At 41.5% G+C, this 18,074-nt stretch overlaps 1 protein-coding gene across 2 annotated transcripts; it reads left to right on the forward strand.

Annotated features, from left to right (window-relative positions):
- Window positions 11,452–16,769, forward strand: LOC109226956 (pyrrolidone-carboxylate peptidase 1-like). 2 transcript variants are annotated; one of them, XM_019391904.1, is made up of 6 exons: window positions 11,452–11,651; window positions 12,528–12,652; window positions 12,986–13,305; window positions 15,027–15,131; window positions 15,226–15,273; window positions 16,303–16,769. In XM_019391904.1, the coding sequence occupies exons 3-6, from the start codon at window positions 13,045–13,047 to the stop codon at window positions 16,540–16,542; spliced, it is 654 nt and encodes a 217-aa protein (XP_019247449.1). In that variant the 5' UTR covers window positions 11,452–11,651; window positions 12,528–12,652; window positions 12,986–13,044; the 3' UTR covers window positions 16,543–16,769. The 2 variants fall into 2 exon arrangements, with proteins under 2 accessions (XP_019247449.1, XP_019247448.1); XM_019391903.1 differs by lacking the exon at window positions 12,528–12,652 and having other exon boundaries at window positions 11,453–11,651.

Below are 18,074 nucleotides of genomic sequence, written 5' to 3' on the forward strand. Positions count from 1 at the left end.
TGCCTCTTGCAATGCAGGATGTAAAACTGCCGGCTAGTAGAACTGAGACTTATTCACATGTATATCACTAGAAGAAACCTTGGAAGAAGTTGGAAGAGAATCGGGGAATTGAGCAGAAGAGCAAAGGTAATCCTTAAGATAAGTGGGTTGTTGTACAATTCTGGTAGATTTCCTCAAAGGAGGAGGAGAGGGATTTGTAGGAGCAGATGAAGAAGTTGAAGTAGAGGTAGTAGAATCAGAGGGCAAGATGTTAGGAGGAGAAGTGGTATGAGGAGAAAAGGTGTTAGGATGAGGAGCACTAGGAGGAAGAGAAGTACTAGGAGAATTAGTAGTAGGAATAGAAGTAGAGGATGATGGTGGAGTGACAAAATCCATAAATTCTGAGGGAGACGGAAACATAGAAGGAAAAGTAGATTTGTAAGGAAAAACATGCTCATCAAACACTACATCCCCTGAGAAAAATATGGCATGATTATCAAGGTTGAGGAGTTTGTAGCCCTTTTTACCACAAGGGTACCCCAAAAAAACAGAAATGACAGACCTGGATTGGAACTTATCTCTACCAATTTTAGGGGAAGTGGCAAAACATAAGCAACCAAAAGACTTCAGATGGTCATAGGTTGGAGTAGTGTGAAGTTTCTCATAAAGAGAAATATTCTAAAGTACAGCTAAGGGCATTCTGTTTCTGAGGTAAGTGGCAGTTAATACACAGCCTCCCCAATATTTGAGGGGAAGATTAGATTGGAACATAAGTGCCCTTGAGGCCTTCAACAAATGCTTGTGTTTTTTCTCTACAACTCCATTCAGTTGAGGAGTGTGAGGGATTGTAGTTTGATGTAAGATCCCTTGGCTAGAGAAGAACATAATAACCTTAGAATTACTACCAAGTTCAAAGGCATTATCAGATCTAAAAGCTTGAACGGATGACTGAAAATGTACCCAAGCCATGTTGACAAAAGCTTTAAGAATAAAGAGGGCATTACTCTTACAAGACAGAAGATGAGTCCAAGTGACTCTTGTATGATCATCAACTAATGCTAGAAAGTATCTGAATCCATTATATGTTATTGTGTTATATGGACCCCAAATATCAATGTGAATTAGCTAAAAAGGGGCAGAAGAATGTATAACACTGTCAGAGAAAGGTAATCTTTGTTGTCTGGCCATTTGACATATAGGATAAATAAAAGACTATTTATGTCACGACCCATTTTCACAATAGGTCATGAGGGCGCCTGACACCCTTTTCAGGCAAGCCATTGCGGATATATTACTAAAATAATCATATTATTTTTAATTAGAATAAGTGGAATAAACACTCAACTTGGAATTTAAAACCAGGAGAGATAAATACTATAATAAAATAGTTACACAACCCCAAAATAATCGTCTACCAAAGTGTGTGCCAGAACCTGGTGTCACAAGCTACGGGCAACTAGTAGAATATACAACCCAAAAGAATACCACACTACCCTACTGTCTGGATCAGAATAGACAGAAAATAACAATACAAAAGAAAGACTTCTTCGGCTGTGGATCGACATGGAAGGAAAGCAGCTCACCGTAGAAGTCCCAAGTCTGCTCACGAATGCGCACCAGAGAAATAACCGGATCCACCTGCCTTAGACCCTGTACATTTAAGTACAGAAGCGTAGCATGAGTACATAAACAATATGTACCCAGTGAGTATCCCACCTAATCTCGAAGAAGTAGAGACGAGAGGTCGACCTGATACTCACTAGGGTCAGATAATATTATAAGTGTAAGTTTAACAATGAGAACTCTTTAATAGGCAACAGTTTACAACAAGGCATATAAGTCATATTCTCGCTAAGATTCCGATTAATCAATTACTTCAGTTACAATTATCAATTCCTTTCGAGTCATGAAAAAAACAGTTCTAATATTTAACACTCTCAGGCAAAGCTAATAAGCATGCGCAAATATGCCGAGGCGACGGCCCGATCCAACAGAAATAAACTGTGCACTTGCCGAGGGTCGACGACGCGCCTATAGATGCATCTATTCATACCGAGGCGATCGGCCCGATCCACAAATAAGTAGAAATATCAATTATACACACAAGGCACATCAACAGTCATAATGCCAAGCAAGACTTCAACAATTATACAAGTACGTCCTTAATCCCTTTTTAAATCTCTAGCATATCCTAGGTTCTCATGGTAACAAGATAATATAGAGAGTCATGTAAAATAAGCATGATGTGGGTCCTAAACTACCCGAACCATTAACATAGTAGTAGCTACGCACGGACTCTCGTCACCTAGCGCGTGCGTAGCCCCCGCATTTAGCAACAATTACTCAATTATTAATCCTAGGGGAACGGTTCCCTCTCACAAGGTTAGAAAGGAGACTCACCTCGCTCCAAAGCGCGCTCCCAATGTCAAGAACAAGACCAAGCTTTTAATTCGAAGCCGAACGATCGCAAACTAGTTAAAATAGGTAAGAACTAGTCAATAAAGGCTTAAAAGGCCGAATTCTAACCATTTAAGTAATTTCCCAACCTTTCCCACAAGTTTCCTAAATTCCGACCCCGGGCCCGGATTCCGATATTTTTCAAAGTAAATTGTTCTCTACAACCTAAGGATCAATAATATATAAATTCTAGCCCATTTCATAACAAATTACATGATTAAATCTTAGTTTTATTAAAACCCTAGGTCTAGCTCTAACCCTTTGATTTTACCTAATTTTTAGTGTTTAATCTACCTAATATACATGTATTTAAACTAAGGATGAATGGGGATTACTTACCTTACAATGCTATGCTGAAACCCTCTCTTTGGAAGCACCAAAATCGCCCTAGTGTGGAGTTGTATATGGAATGAATGACTTGGAGTTCGGATTAAATGAACTCTCTGCCCCCAGCGACTTCCGCTTCTGCGGCACTGTGACCGCTTCTGCGGAAGTCGCCTCTACGGAAAAAGGCCCGCTTTTGCGAAAATGGCCCAAGAAGCCTGGACCGCTTCTGCGGTCAGGTACCCGCTTATGCGGGTCCGCTTCTGCGGATTGCAAGCCGCTTCTGCGGATTTAGGCCTAAGGAGCTGGACCGCTTCTGCGGTTTGGGGGCCGCTTAAGCGGGACCGCTTCTGCGGTCTCTAGGCCGCTTCTGCGGTTTCCCCTGGGCCTGGCCCTTTCCGCTTTTGTGACCGCTTCTGCGGTCCAAGAACCGCAGATGCGGTTATGACAGAAGCAGCAAACTTCAGCTCTCTTCCAATTTTCTTTCTTCGCTCGAACCTCGCTCTTTTGACGCTCGGGGCTCCCGAGCCCCGCCCGAACATACCGACAAGTCTGAAATCACGAGGCGGACCTACTCGAACCCTCGGAACTCCCAAAACAATGCTAAATCTCGGAATCACCCCCTAAAACCAAATGAATCAAACTATTAAATCTTCAAGTTCTTAATTCTCTTCTAAGGGTCAAAACGCCCTTAAACTACTCGGATTGACACCAAATTTTACGGGCAAGTCTTAAACGACATTACGGACATGTACCAAGCTTCGGAACCAAAATACGAGCCCGATACCTAGGGAATCAATGATTACTTAGTTTCTTTAATTCCTTAAAGCTTCAATTAAACAATTTTAGATAAAAATTCATTACTCGGGCTAGGGACCTCGGAATTCGATTCCGGACACACGCCCAGGTCCCATATTTTCCCACGGACCCTCAGAAATTGTCAAATCACGAATCCGGGCCCGTTTTCCCAAAATGTTGACCGAAGTCAAACTTGGTCTTTTTAAGAAATCCTAAAGAAGCAAATGGGCATATTTTTACTCAAAACCCTCTCATTCCCCGAACCAATCGCCCCCGCAAGTCGTAAATTAGTTAAAGCAAGTACGGGAGGCTTTATTTAGGGGAATGGGGTTCCAAAAGGCAAAACGACCGGTCGGGTCATTACATTCTCCACCTCTTAAACAAACGTTCGTCCTCGAACGGACATAGAAAAGCACCTGGACTGCTGAATAAGTGGGGATATCTGCTCCGCATGTCCTCCTCGGACTCCCAGGTCGCCTCCTCGACCGGTTGGCCCCTCCACTGAACTATCACCGCAGAAATCTTCTTGGACCTCAGCTGGCGATCCTGTCTATCAATAATAGTAACTGGCTCCTCCTCGTAGCCCAAGCTCTCATCTAGCTGGTGCTGAAGTCCAACACGTGGGATAGGTCGGCATGATACTTCCGAAGCATCGAAACATGAAAGACTGGGTGAACTACTGATAAACTAGGGGGTAAGGCAAGCTCATAAGCAACCTCCCCAACTCTCCTCAACACCTCAAAGGGGCCAATAAACCTTGGGCTCAACTTGCCCTTCTTTTCGAACCTCATAATGCCCTTCATGGGAGAGACTTTCAAGAGAACCTTCTCGCCCACCATAAATGATACATCCCGTGCCTTCTGATCCGCGTAGCTCTTTTGTCTGGACTGAGCTGTGCGAAGCCTCTCCTGAATCAACTTTACCTTATCCAAGGCATCCTGTACCAGATCTGTGCCAAGTACCTTAGCCTCACCAGGCTCAAACCACCAGATAGGAGAACGACAACGTCTACCATATAAAGCCTCGTACGGGGCCATCTCTATGCTGGACTGATAGCTGTTGTTGTATGCGAACTCTGCTAGAGGTAAGAACTGATCCCACTGCCCTCCAAAATCAATCGCACATGCTCTAAGCATATCCTCCAAAATCTGCACCGTCCGCTCCGACTGTCCGTCGGTCTGAGGATGGAATGCTGTGCTAAGCTCTACACGAGTCCCCAACTCGCTCTGCACGGCTCTCCAGAAATGGGAAGTGAACTGAGGGCCTCTGTCTGATATGATGGACACCGGCACACCATGCAATCGGACTATCTCCCGAATATAGATCTGAGCATACCTCTCTGCTGTATAAGTAGTCGCCACTGGAATGAAATGGGCCGACTTGGTCAATCTATCCACAATAACCCACACCGAATCAACCTTCCACAAGGTCCGCGGTAACCCAACTACGAAGTCCATAGTAATGCGCTCCCATTTCCACGCTAGTATAGGCATCCGCTGAAGTAGGCTGCCTGGTCTCTGATGTTCATACTTGACCTGCTGGCAATTCAAACACTTAGTCACATACTTCACTATGTCCTTCTTCATCCCCCGCCACCAGTAGTGCTGCCTCAAATACATCTTCGTGACTCCCGGGTGAATAGAATACCTCGAACTGTGGGCCTCTTCTAGAATCCGCTCCCTGAGACCATCAACATTAGGAACACATAGACGGCCTTGGAGCCGCAGCACACCATCCTCGCTAATAAAAACCTCCCTGGCACCTCCCTGAAGTACCGTCTCTCTGAGGACTGCCAAATGTGGATCATCATACTGCCGGGCCTTGATCTCCCCCAATAACGAAGACTGGGCGACCACACACGCTAAAACTCGGCTGGGCTCTGAAATGTCCAACCTCACAAGTCTGTTAGCCAAGGACTGAATGTCCAAGGCTAGTGGCCTCTCCTCTGCTGGAATGAATGCTAGGCTACCCATGCTCTCCGCCTTCCTGCTCAGGGCATCCGCGACCACATTCGCCTTGCCCGGATGATAAAGAATGGTGATGTCATAATCCTTCAGCAACTCAAGCCACTTGTGCTGCCTCAAATTGAGATCCCTCTGCTTGAACAAATGCTGTAGGCTGCGGTGATCGGTGTAAACCTCACAAGGCACCCCATACAAATAGTGCCTCCATATCTTAAGAGCATGAACAATCGCCGCCAACTCCAGATCGTGCACAGGGTAATTTTTCTCATGAATCTTCAGCTGACGCGAGGCATATGCAATAACTCTCCCTTCCTGCATCAACACACATCCCAGACCAACGCGTGAAGCGTCGCAATACACCGTATACGTCCCCGTACCGGAAGGCAATACAAGAACCGGTGCCGTAGTCAAAGTTGTCTTGAGCTTCTGGAACCTCTCCTCACAATCATCAGACCAAATGAATGGGGCACCCTTCTGAGTCAGTCTAGTCAAGGGTGATGCAATAGATGAAAAGCCCTACACGAATCGCCAGTAATAACCTGCTAATCCCAAAAAACTCCTGATCTCGGTCACTGAAGTGGGACGTGGCCAACTCTGAACTGCCTCAATCTTCTTGGGATCCACCTTAATACCCTCTCCGGACACAATATGCCCCAAGAATGCCACTGACTCGAGCCAAAACTCACACTTGGAGAACTTAGCATACAGCTGCTGCTCTCGCAAGGTCTGAAGCACTACTCTCAAATGCTGCTCGTGCTCTCCCAGGCTACGCGAGTATATCAAGATGTCGTCAATGAAGACGATGACGAAGGAATCAATATAAGGCCTGAATACCCTGTTCATCAGATCCATAAATGTTGCTGGCGCATTGGTCAAGCCAAAGGACATCACTAGAAACTCATAATGGCCATATCTAGTCCGGAATGCAGTCTTCGGAACATCCGAGTCCCGAATCTTCAGCTGATGATATCCTGACCTCAGGTCAATCTTAGAGAACACCCTGGCACCCTGCAGCTGGTCGAACAAATCATCAATACGAGGCAACGGGTACTTGTTCTTGATGGTAACCTTGTTCAACTGGCGGTAATCAATGCACATCCGCATGGTCCCATCCTTCTTCTTCACAAATAGCACTGGTGCGCCCCAAGGCGATACACTGGGCCTGACAAACCCGTTTGCTAACAACTCCTCTAGCTGCTCCTTCAACTCCTTCAACTCCTTAGGAGCCATACGGTACGGTGGAATGGATATAGGCTGAGTGCCTGGGGCCAAATCAATACAGAAATCAATATCATGATCCGGAGGCATGCCAGGAAGATCAGAAGGAAACACATCGGCGAACTCTCGGACTACTGGCACTGAATCAATCGTCGGAGACTCTGCAGTGGTGTCTCGAACATAAGCTAAGTAAGCCAAACACCCTTTTCTAACCATGTGCCGAGCCTTCAGGAAGGAGATAACCCTGCTAGGCATGTCAACTGTGGAACCCTTCCACTCCAATCTCGGCGATCCTGGCATCACTAGTGAAACAGTCTTGGCATGGCAATCAAGGACAGCGTGATATGGAGATAGCCAATCCATGCCCAAGATGACCTCAAAATCGATCATGTCTAGTAATAGAAGATCTGCTCTAGTCTCGAGACCACAGAAAGTGACCACACAGGACCGGTAGATCCGATCCACAACCATAGAATCACCTACAGGTGTGGACACATGAACAGGAACACCCAAAGGCTCAGGAGAAATAACCAGGAAGCGAGCGAACAGAGATGATACATATGAATAAGTAGACCCTGGATCAAATAATACCGAAGCATCCCTACCACCAACGGGAATAATACCTGTGATAACGGCATCTGAGGCCAATGCATCCGGCCTGGCTGGAAGAGCATAGAACCTGGCTGGAGCACCGGCTGTCTGACCTCCACCTGACTGAGTAGTAGCTGGCTGACCCCTCCCTGTCTGGCCTGCACCTCTAGGACGGCCTCTACCCGTCTTCCCTCCACCTCTAGGTGGCTGGGTAGCTGGTGCTGGAGTCGTGGACTGCTGACCCTGCTGCACTGCCTTGCCCCGAAGCCTGGGGCAGTATCTCCTCATGTGACCGGTATCTTCGCACTCAAAGCAACAGCGCGAGGCGGCGACCTGCTGCCCTGATGGCTGACCCGGATAACCCGTAGAGCCGCTGGAAGAAGCCTGGATAGCCGGTGGACGACATGAACTCTCCGGCATGGCACTGAAATAAGAATCAAGAGGACCCTGGGGACCTGAATGCCCACTGGAGGAACCCTGAATGGCTGGCGGGCGGTAGGAAGTCTCTGGCATAGCACTGAAATAGGGGCGTACTGGAGCCCCCCGGGTAGGAGGTGGTACTGAAACTGGTGGCCTACTAGGATGGCCTCTCCCATACTGACCTCTGCCCCTAGCTGGGGCACCTGTGAACCCGTCGGAGAACCTAGCTCTCTTATCCTGCTGTATCTTCTCTCTACCCCTCTGGCGATATTCCTCAATCCGATGAGCAATCTCGACCACTAGCTGATACTCTGTGCCCATCTCCACCTCTCCAGCCATACTAAATCGAATACCGGGCTGCAATCCAGTGACAAACCTCCGCACCTCTCCGTATCTGTAAGAAGTATCATGAGTGCATGGCGGGACAACTCGGAAAACCTCGCCTCATAGTCAGTCACAGACATCTGACCCTGCTCGAGTTGCTCAAACTGGTACCGCAGCTCCTCCCTCTCAGAGGGCGGGATATACCTATCCAAGAACAACTGTACAAACTGATTCCAAGTGATGGGAGGAGAACCTGCTGGCCTGCCGAGTACATAGGACTGCCACCACCTACGGGCCCTGCCCTCAAGCTGAAAAGTAGTGAAGTCAACTCCATGCGACTCCAATATCCTCATGTTGTGCAGTCTGTCCCTGCACCTGTCTATGAAGTCCTGAGCATCCTCATGACGCTCACCCCCGAAGACTGGAGGGTGAAGCCTGGTCCATCTGTCTAATAACTTTTGTGGCTCACCATCCACAGCTGGCCTGGGCTGGGGTGCCACTACAGCAACTGGCTGATCCTCATCTGCGGGTAGTGCACCCGGAGTCTGATATACTGCAGTTGCGTGGCCTGGAGCCTGAGCAGTAGGGGTCTGGGCTCCCCCTCCTGCCTGTGAAGTGGCTGGGTCTGCTGGAAATAAACCCGCCTGAGTCATGGTGTCCATGAATCGTAGCATGCGGCCCATGACCTCCTGAAATCCCGGTGCTGTCATGAAATCCGCCGGGGTAGGCTCAGCTGCGGGCACCTCGCCCTGCTCCTCAATAATAGGGTCCTCTACAGGATCTGTCGGTGGTGCAACTGGAACGGCTCTAGGACGCCTCCGCCCCCTACCACGGGGCGGTGCCCTCCCCCGGCCTCTACCTCGGCCTCTAGCAACGGGGGGAGCAGCTCCTCCTGGGTCCGGAACGTCGGCGGTACGAGTTCTCACCATCTGTGAGAGAATAGAAGAGGGAAATTTAGTACTCTAAGCACTGCACGACAGGAAATGAATAAAGAGTAGTCTTTCCTAATACCCTATAGCCATTCGAAGATAAATACAGACGTCTCCGTGCCGATCAACAAGACTCTATCAGGTTTGCCCATAACTCGTGAGACCTACGTGAACCTAGTGCTCTGATACCATGTTGTCACGACCCATTTTCACAATAGGTCATGAGGGCGCCTGACACCCTTGTCAGGCAAGCCATTGCAGAAATATTACTAAAATAATCATATTGTTTTTAATTAGAATAAGTGGAATAAACACTCAATTTGGAATTTAAAACCAGGAGAGATAAATACTATAATAAAATAGTTACACAACCCCAAAATAATCGTCTACCAAAGTGTGTGCCAGAACCTGGTGTCACAAGCTACGGGCAACTAGTAGAATATACAACCCAAAAGAATACCACACTACCCTACTGTCTGGATCAGAATACACAGAAAATAACAATACAAAAGAAAGACTTCTTCAGCTGCGGATCGAAATGGAAGGAAAGCAGCTCACCGTAGAAGTCCCAAGTCTGCTCACGAATGCGCACCAGAGAAATAACCGGATCCACCTGCCTCAGACCCTGTACATTTAAGTACAGAAGCGTAGCATGAGTACATAAACAATATGTACCCAGTGAGTATCCCGCCCAATCTCGAAGAAGTAGAGACAAGAGGTCGACTTGATACTCACTAGGGTCAGATAACACTATAAGTGTAAGTTTAACAATGAGAACTCTTTAATAAGCAATAGTTTACCACAAGGCATATAAGTCATATTCTCGCTAAGATTCCGATTAATCAATTACTTCAGTTACAATTATCAATTCCTTTCGAGTCATGAAAAAAAAACAGTTCCAATATTTAACACTCTCAGGCAAAGCTATATAAGCATGCGCAAATATGCCGAGGTGACGGCCCGNATTTTTTTGAATGTTTGGTTTGTTGTATTAGAAATTGATATACATTATATAAATTTTGAAGTAAAATGCTTGTTTACAACTATACCCCTGGCCTTCTTTTGCATTGTTTTTTCTTTCTCTCCATTTATGTAGGAAACAATTTAGTTAGGAACTTTGATGTTACTTTCACTTCTTCGTCATACTACTGAACTATGTGAAGTTTAGACATATTTGATTTTCACTTCTTAGTTTTGGTATTTCCATTTTCTAGTGGCTTCTCCAGTTTGCTTTTGCTAGTTTGTTCTTTAAAAATGAGAGAAGACAAGGTATATAGTTGGCAAGTGANAGTTCATTCAGTATTTTATCCATGTATTACTAACACATGTATTAGTTATTCCATCTTCTACCCCGCATAAAATAATACACAGATTGACTCATAACTTATACATGTATTATTTATGCATAATTGAAAAATGTCAACCAAACATGGTATTAGTTATACAGAATTTTATACAAAATAATTATTGCCTACCAAACATGGTATAAGTTATGTTACCCCTTATACATGAATAACCTTTCTTCTAACCAGCTACCAAACGACCTCTAAAGGGTCGTTTGGTTGCCGGTTAGAGTTATGCAGGTATTAGTTATACATGTATTAGTTATGCATGGATTAGTTATGCAGGGATAAGTAATGCAGGGATTAGTTATGCAGGTATTAGTTATGCAGAGATTATTTTTTTGAATGTTTGGTTTGTTGTATTAGAAATTGATATACATTATATAAATTTTAATGTAAAATGCTTGTTTACAACTATACCCCTGGCCTTCTTTTGCATTGTTTTTTCTCTCTTTCCATTTATATAGGAAACAATTTAGTTAGGAACTTTGATGTTACTTTCACTTCTTCGTCATACTACTGAACTATGTGAAGTTTAGACATATTTGATTTTCACTTCTTAGTTTTGGTATTTCCATTTTCTAGTGGCTTCTCCAGTTTGCTTTTGCTAGTTTGTTTTTTAAAAATGAGAGAAGACAAGGTATATAGTTGGCAGGTGAAAGCAAGTGAAACCTGTTGACGGGTTGGCAGAGAAATAAGGAAGCCTTATGTGTAAAGTGATAGGGGTAAATTTGTCATTTCAGTATTTTATCCATGTATTACTAATACATGTATTAGTTATTCCATCTTCTACCCCGCATAAAATAATACACAGATTGACTCATAACTTATACATGTATTATTTATGCATAATTGGAAAATGTCAACCAAACATGATATTAGTTATACAGAATTTTATTCAAAATAACTATTGCCTACCAAACATGGTATAAGTTATGTTACCCTTATACATGAATAACCTTTCTTCTAACCAGCTACCAAACGTGCAACAAATTTATAGTGACACTAGTAAAAAAGAAAGTAAAAAAAGAAGCTTGGCACAAATAAAGAGTGTAGTAATGGTATATGAGTCCAATCAATCACCGTTGAGCAATCCAACAGCGGGCCCCTACTCCACACTCCTTACGAGAAGAGGGTAGCAGACAAAACAAATGAGTAGCTAAAGTCGCCGTATATTACTATGTAAATAAAACACTAGATCAGCTTATTTTGTACCGGCAATCAAATACTATACAGCTAACACTAACTTTGTGCTCTCTGTTTTCTTGTATTTGACAATCCCGAGAAAAGAAAGAACTGGTTAGGTAAAACCCATCTCATGAAATCTCTCAATATTATTGATTTATTGGTAGAGTATATCGGTAGTCCTTATGTTTCCAATATGTGATCTTGATTTTTCTAGACAACTGTTTTATTTGGGTAATACTATTAGATTGTTGTTTTTATTTGTATATATGAGTATTTATGGATAATTTTGGACTTTTTGGTTCAGTTATGCAGCTGATTCTTTGTTTAAGGTTATGATCTTTTGCTTTTTTAATTTCACTCAAATTGGTATATATATGGGTAATCTTTATTTTTCCATTCTATGATCTTGATTTTTTCACCGTAATTCTTTTCTTTGGTTAATATAAGTTGTTTATATTTGTATATATGAATGCAACATTATTTCTTTTTTTGGGAAATTCAGGACCTTTTGGTGTAATTATCAGCTGATTCCTTGTTTAAAGTTATGATCTTTTGTTTTTCCCCCCAATTATATTCACTTGTTAATCTGGTTTTACCAAGTTGTTCAGGATTATCATCTGATGGGTGTTTTGTTAAGCTGTTGCCTTTTGCCTTTAGTAGCTCTGTGTTCTTGATTTTACTCAACCTGGTAAATCTGGGTAGTTGTCACTTTTTTAATTTTTTTTGTTGTGTACCTTTCTTTTTGGAAATTCTATGTAATTATGCAGCTGATTTTTTGTTAAAGTTATGACCTCCTTTTTTTTTTTTTTGAATATCCTTTTGTTTTCATGTATGTTCTACTTAATCTGGTTCCGAAGTGTGGTTTGATGGGTATTTTGTTAAGAGGTTGGCTTTGCTTTTAGAATAGTATATACATCCTGTTTTTCATTGCATTGTGAGTATATACAGAAATCACCTTGAGTAGATAAGCAGGCTTCAGACTTATATGCCAGGTTTAGGATTTAATTTCCAATGGGGTGAGGCTTTTTGGTCGAAACAGAAAGATGGGGTTGTCTCGGGATGCAAAAGGTGGTCGGAGACTACCCTGGTAAATCAACGGGGATTAATGAATAACAAGGTGAATATATGTTTAATCATGTAGCTATCGTGGTTTTTGTTTTTTCCCTTGTCAATTGTTTTGTAAGCACTGAGAATGTTCTTTTAACTTTTACTTGGTGTTTGAATTGAAATATTGAGATGTTGTTTTGCCCATTTTGATTGTCTATCAAAATCCAGGAGTTAATATGCGTGGCATAACTCGTTATTACTTGCTATAATGAATTTGTATTTGTGTATGAAACTAGGATGGGGCCAGTTTTACTAATGTACTTGTCATGTTATACTGAAATGTTTAGTGTTGCTTTTAAGAGCTTTGAATGTTTGATCTAGATTAAGAGGCTGTTGTGAACAGGTAATTAATTGTGGAAGCTATCAAGTATTAGGATTCGTGTTCGTGTTTTGAGAAAGGAAATGGGATCGGAGGGGCCAAAATCTGTGACCATCCATGTGACGGGGTTCAAGAAATTTCACGGTGTTGCTCAGAATCCTACGGAGACAACAGTTAATAGCTTGAAAGATTATGTTGAAAAGAGAGGATTACCTGCTGGTGTGACCTTGGGTAGCTGTACTGTTCTTGAAACTGCTGGAGAGGGTGGACTTCCAACATTGTTGAAGGTCATAGAGTCAGAGTCCTCTTCAGAAAACAGTTCAAATAATGGACAAGTCGTATGGGTTAGTTCTTCCAAGACAACCTTTTCCTTTGACTAATTTGTGTCGATTAATTTTCCCTCTTTTTTTAAAGCAGCAAATTGCAGGAATATACACTAATTAAGCGCATTTATGAAATAATTGGATGTGTGATTCTCTTTTTTGCCGATGCTTTCTATTTTGTTTACTACCTCCCAATTGTAGACATTTTCTTGGGTAAATGAATTTTGGTGACCTAATGATCAATACTCGTATAGTGTTAGATTGAGGGTTTATTCAAGTCTGGTGGAATTAGAAGGTATCTATTTCCTGCCCTAGTTTCAGCCTAGAGCATTCTGCAGCTAGTCTAATATCAAACTCCACATACGCCGAATATAAAATGAATCCTTTGGGAAAGAGCACAGGGAGGAAAGGTATATTGAACTCAATAATATAAGAGTTGTCTTTTTGAGCCGAGGGTCTATCGGAAGCAGCCTCTCTACCTCCTCGGGGTAGAGGTAAGGTCTGCGTACACGCTACCCTCCCAGACCCCACTTGTGGAATTTTACTGGGTTGTTGTAATAATATAAGAGTTGGTTCCATTATTGAGTTCAATAATACCAACTCTTATATTATTGAGTTCAATATAAGAGTTGGTTCCGCACCCATGGGTGTGGCCTAGTGATCAATGAAGTTGGTTGAAAATCATGAGGTCTTAGGTTCAAATTTTAGCGGAGACAAAAGCACTAGGTGATTTTTTCCCATCTGTCCAAGTCTTGGTGGATAAAGTTACCTGGTACACCTGTTGCTGGTGGGAGTCAGGTACATCATGGAGCAGCTATTGCTAGTTAGTTTTCCATTTTCTTTTAGTGACACTTGTAGATGAATTTGACTACAAATATGCATGGATCAGACCGTGCAACTATATCTGAACTTGTGGCCATAGACTTTGGATGTTTAAAATTGGATAACTGAAAGATAAACTCTCTATCCTTGTGAAGACCAAATTTCATGGACTAACTTATTTGGATAGTATGATGCTAATTTGTTAGTTCCATTACCATCTCAGACATAATAGTAAAAACATACGAATAGATGCTAATTTGTGACCAAGAGACTAGCAATTGAGTCTTTGGATTGAGAGTGCATAAAGAAGGCCAAAACATAAGCCCTGTTGCTGCCTAACTTTCTAGCTAATCGGTTTTCTCAACAATTAGCTACCAATTTTTAGTGGGATATCAGGATACATAACCATTATTTGGCTTTCTAGCATGCCAACTTACATCCATAGAAATTGGTGGTACATATCTGGTCTTCAATATGCAAACAATAGGAGAGCCCCTTTGAAGCTTGGAAAAAGTCCACGAGGGACACTCTTTGCAGCAGTGTTTGTGAGGACTTTTGATTGGATTTCTTTTCGGAAATGCTTAACCGTATAGCTATGATATAGAGAAGATTAGAAGGCTTTGAAATCAAGGATTATATAGAGAAAATGTGCAAGTGATGAAAACAGCATAAATTCAGCCCTGCATGAGAACTTTGAGTCTGGTAGGGAGAGTTTATCATGCATACATTATTGATGTGCTATTTTCTGATGACCTTGCGGTTTACTATGCCTGCTCCTAACCCCCGTCCCCACCTTCTCTCTCTCTCTCACACACACACTCTCTCTCTCTCTCACACACACACACACACACACACACTTGGAATGCTTGGAGAAAAATAAGAAGTGTTCTTGATATAAAAGTCTTGTTTTATTTGTTCAGCTTCACCTTGGAGTAAACAGTGGATCAACAAAGTTTGCAATTGAGAGGCTGGCAGTGAATGAAGCCACATTTCGTTGTGCAGATGAGCTTGGTTGGCAACCTCAGGTAGGGTGTCTTTATTTCATGGCTAAAATGAAGTAGGCTGAGATGAGCTAGCTTGATGTTTCGTGATGCTAAGATGCTTATTTATTTTCCACAGCGATTGCCTATTGCTCCGGAAGATGGAGGAATAAATCAAGCTAGAAAGGTCTTTTCTATTCCTCATATGATATTTACTAAATCTGCTTATGTATATTAATTATTAGATGAAGAAGTATCTTATATTTCTTTCATTTGTGCTAGCAAAATACATCATTCAACTAAAGGCAAAAAAGTAATTTTTTTCTTGGCATGTTTATATGCATGTTGCTCAATAAACTGAAAAGAAGTTATCTCTTTGAAATAAGCATATGCATTTATTGTTTAGCTAGGATAAGTGAAAAATAAAAAGGAGAGAAGACCTCTATTTCGTGCAAATCCCGGATCTAATTTTTAAAGAAATGAACAACCAATACTACAATTAATATTATGAGGACGTAATATTATACTATGAGTTTCAAAACACAGACCTGCAGTAACTGAATGCATTGAGTAGAGTTCAGCGGAACTTCCATAAAAAGGCAAAAGAAAATTAAAAAGCAAAAAGAAAAGTAGCTGAAAAAGTAAAGAATAGCCAAAAGTGCCCTTGAAATTGAAGTGACATGTAGATGGGATAGATGAGGAGGTCATCTTGAATTTTGTTTGTAAAAATTTGATTTTTAAGGTTGAGAGAAGAGAAGAACTTTTCTATAAAGATTACTTGAAACAAGATACTTGTAAATATAGGGCTAAATGAGGAAGGAGATTTAATGCATCAAATGCTATGTTGCGCGGACTCTCCAAAATGCTGCCGCACCCGTGTCGGATCCTCAAAAAATACACTACTTTTGAAGGATCCGACATGCATCCGGCAGCATCTTTGGAGAGTCCGAGCAACATAGAAATGTCGACAAAATGCACAAAGTAGAAAAAGTTAAGATATAATAATTTGGCTAGCCTTCAGTCTCTATCAAAATGTTGTCTAGGAGAACTACTCCAAAATTTGCATATTCTTGGTTTTAAAAAAGTGACATTGTGATGAGTATTATTGACATTGCATATTTTCACTTGTCTCAGTAAAGAGGTTGATAATAAGTTCTTTGCCTGTATTCCGTCCGTTTTCCTGGTGTCCTAATCTATTATTTTTGGGTGGTTGAAGACATCTTGCTCTGCCGAGGGAATTCTGGAATTCTTAAAGAAGAAAGGCTTTGAAGTAACAATGTCTGACGATGCAGGCCGTTTTGTGTGCAATTATGTATATTACCATTCTCTCCGGTTTGCAGAGAAAAAAGGTCACAAGTCTATCTTTGTCCATGTTCCTACCTTTAACAGAGTGAATCAGGAAACACAAATGGAATTTGTAGTTGCTCTTCTGGAGGCTATTGCATCAACTTGTTGATATCATCACCGGCTTCACATTTTTCGGCTGTTTTATGTATTCTGGTTTACCTGTAAATAGAGACTTTGATGTGCAATGAATTTCAATTATTTGGACTTGCATGTTTCCATTGAAATTCTTGGTTTGTGAAAGGGCTTTCTGTTAATTTATTACTATTGAAATTCTTGGTTTGTGATACTGTTGTTGACACTTGACTATGATGATGAAAGTCATTTCAATTCCCTTTATCTGCAATGACGTTATTCCTTTAGTACTACTCCTCCCTTCCTCTTTTTATGTACTGAGAATTTCGCGAGAAATTCAAAAATAGCCATTTAAAAGTGGTCATTCAAAAATAGTCACAGTTTCAAAAGTAATCGAAATTTAGTCACTTTTCATTAAAAAATAAATCTAAACAAAAACACTGTTCAAAATCCGAAAAATACTCCAGTATAATGTACTGGAATTCCAGTATAATATACTGGAATTCTAATATATTATATTGGAAGTCCAGTATAGTATATACTAGACTTCTAGTATAATATACTGGTCTAGCATAATATGCTGGAAGTTTATACACAGGTGCTTTAATCTCCAGTAAATTATGCTGGAACTTTCCGCGTGTTGGAGTTTCAGCATAATAGAGTTTCAGCATAATATGCTGGAAGTTCATACATAGGTGCACCGATCTCAAGTATATTATGCTGGAACTTTTCGTGTTGTAGCAAAATAGTGGCTATTTTTCAATGACTTTGCAAATGCTAGCTTTTTTGAATGATCAGTCCAAAAACTGGCTAGCCCATGCTATTTTTACGAGAATTTCTCTTATAAATTGTTTAAGCCGGTACACGCTTGACTTTGGTTCCTGTTCCTTTCATCTGTATAATTTTCAGAACAAATGGATGATGAAATAAGTTTAAAGATTGCGTTTTGCATCTCTTTTAGCAAAATTTCAATTTCAAAATATCAAATACACTTTTTGAGCAAAAGTGGATTCGATTAAACCCGTAAGGCGGCTTGTGCCTCCGCGCCTGCGAAGAATACTTGTGCCAAATATTCAGATATGCGAAATAAAATTAATTTTTTTTAATAACATACACACTACTCTCAGAATATAATAACAAAATCTTCCCATAATATATACAACCTCCGACAAAGTCCACACTATTTAGGATTTTAAATATCTTTTCTTTTTTCTTATCTTTTCTCTCATAATTTTTAAGCATGTTGTTCTATGGCTTCCTCAACTTCTTTCTGTTCTCTTTTCTTTACGCAAAAACTCCTTCGCCTAATTAACTTTTTTCTTCATTTCTTCTTTGGAGAACCACCATTAAAAACTAATATGAAACTTAAGTTTGAATTAGAAAATTTTTAATGGTTGTTTTTGAGTGTGTGGGGTTGAAATTCGTCGGAAACATTTACGAGACTATTTACAAAATTTGAAGAAGGTTGAAGGTTATCTGGACTGGTCTGGAATCAAAATTCGAAGCTGAAAAATGTCACTACAATTTTGTATTTCACGTGTATGACACTTGTAAGTAGGGGTGTTCATT

Source organism: Nicotiana attenuata, chromosome 6 (assembly GCF_001879085.1).
Source record: "Nicotiana attenuata strain UT chromosome 6, NIATTr2, whole genome shotgun sequence".
Taxonomy (NCBI): domain Eukaryota; kingdom Viridiplantae; phylum Streptophyta; class Magnoliopsida; order Solanales; family Solanaceae; genus Nicotiana; species Nicotiana attenuata.

Bases quoted from the DNA above. Each gene is read 5' to 3' on its own strand.
- LOC109226956 (XM_019391904.1), top strand. From the start codon at position 13,045: ATGGGATCGGAGGGGCCAAAATCTGTGACCATCCATGTGACGGGGTTC. The intron at 13,306-15,026 runs GTTAGTTCTTCC...TTATTTGTTCAG, and splicing joins ATAATGGACAAGTCGTATGG to CTTCACCTTGGAGTAAACAG. The intron at 15,132-15,225 runs GTAGGGTGTCTT...TATTTTCCACAG, and splicing joins AGCTTGGTTGGCAACCTCAG to CGATTGCCTATTGCTCCGGA.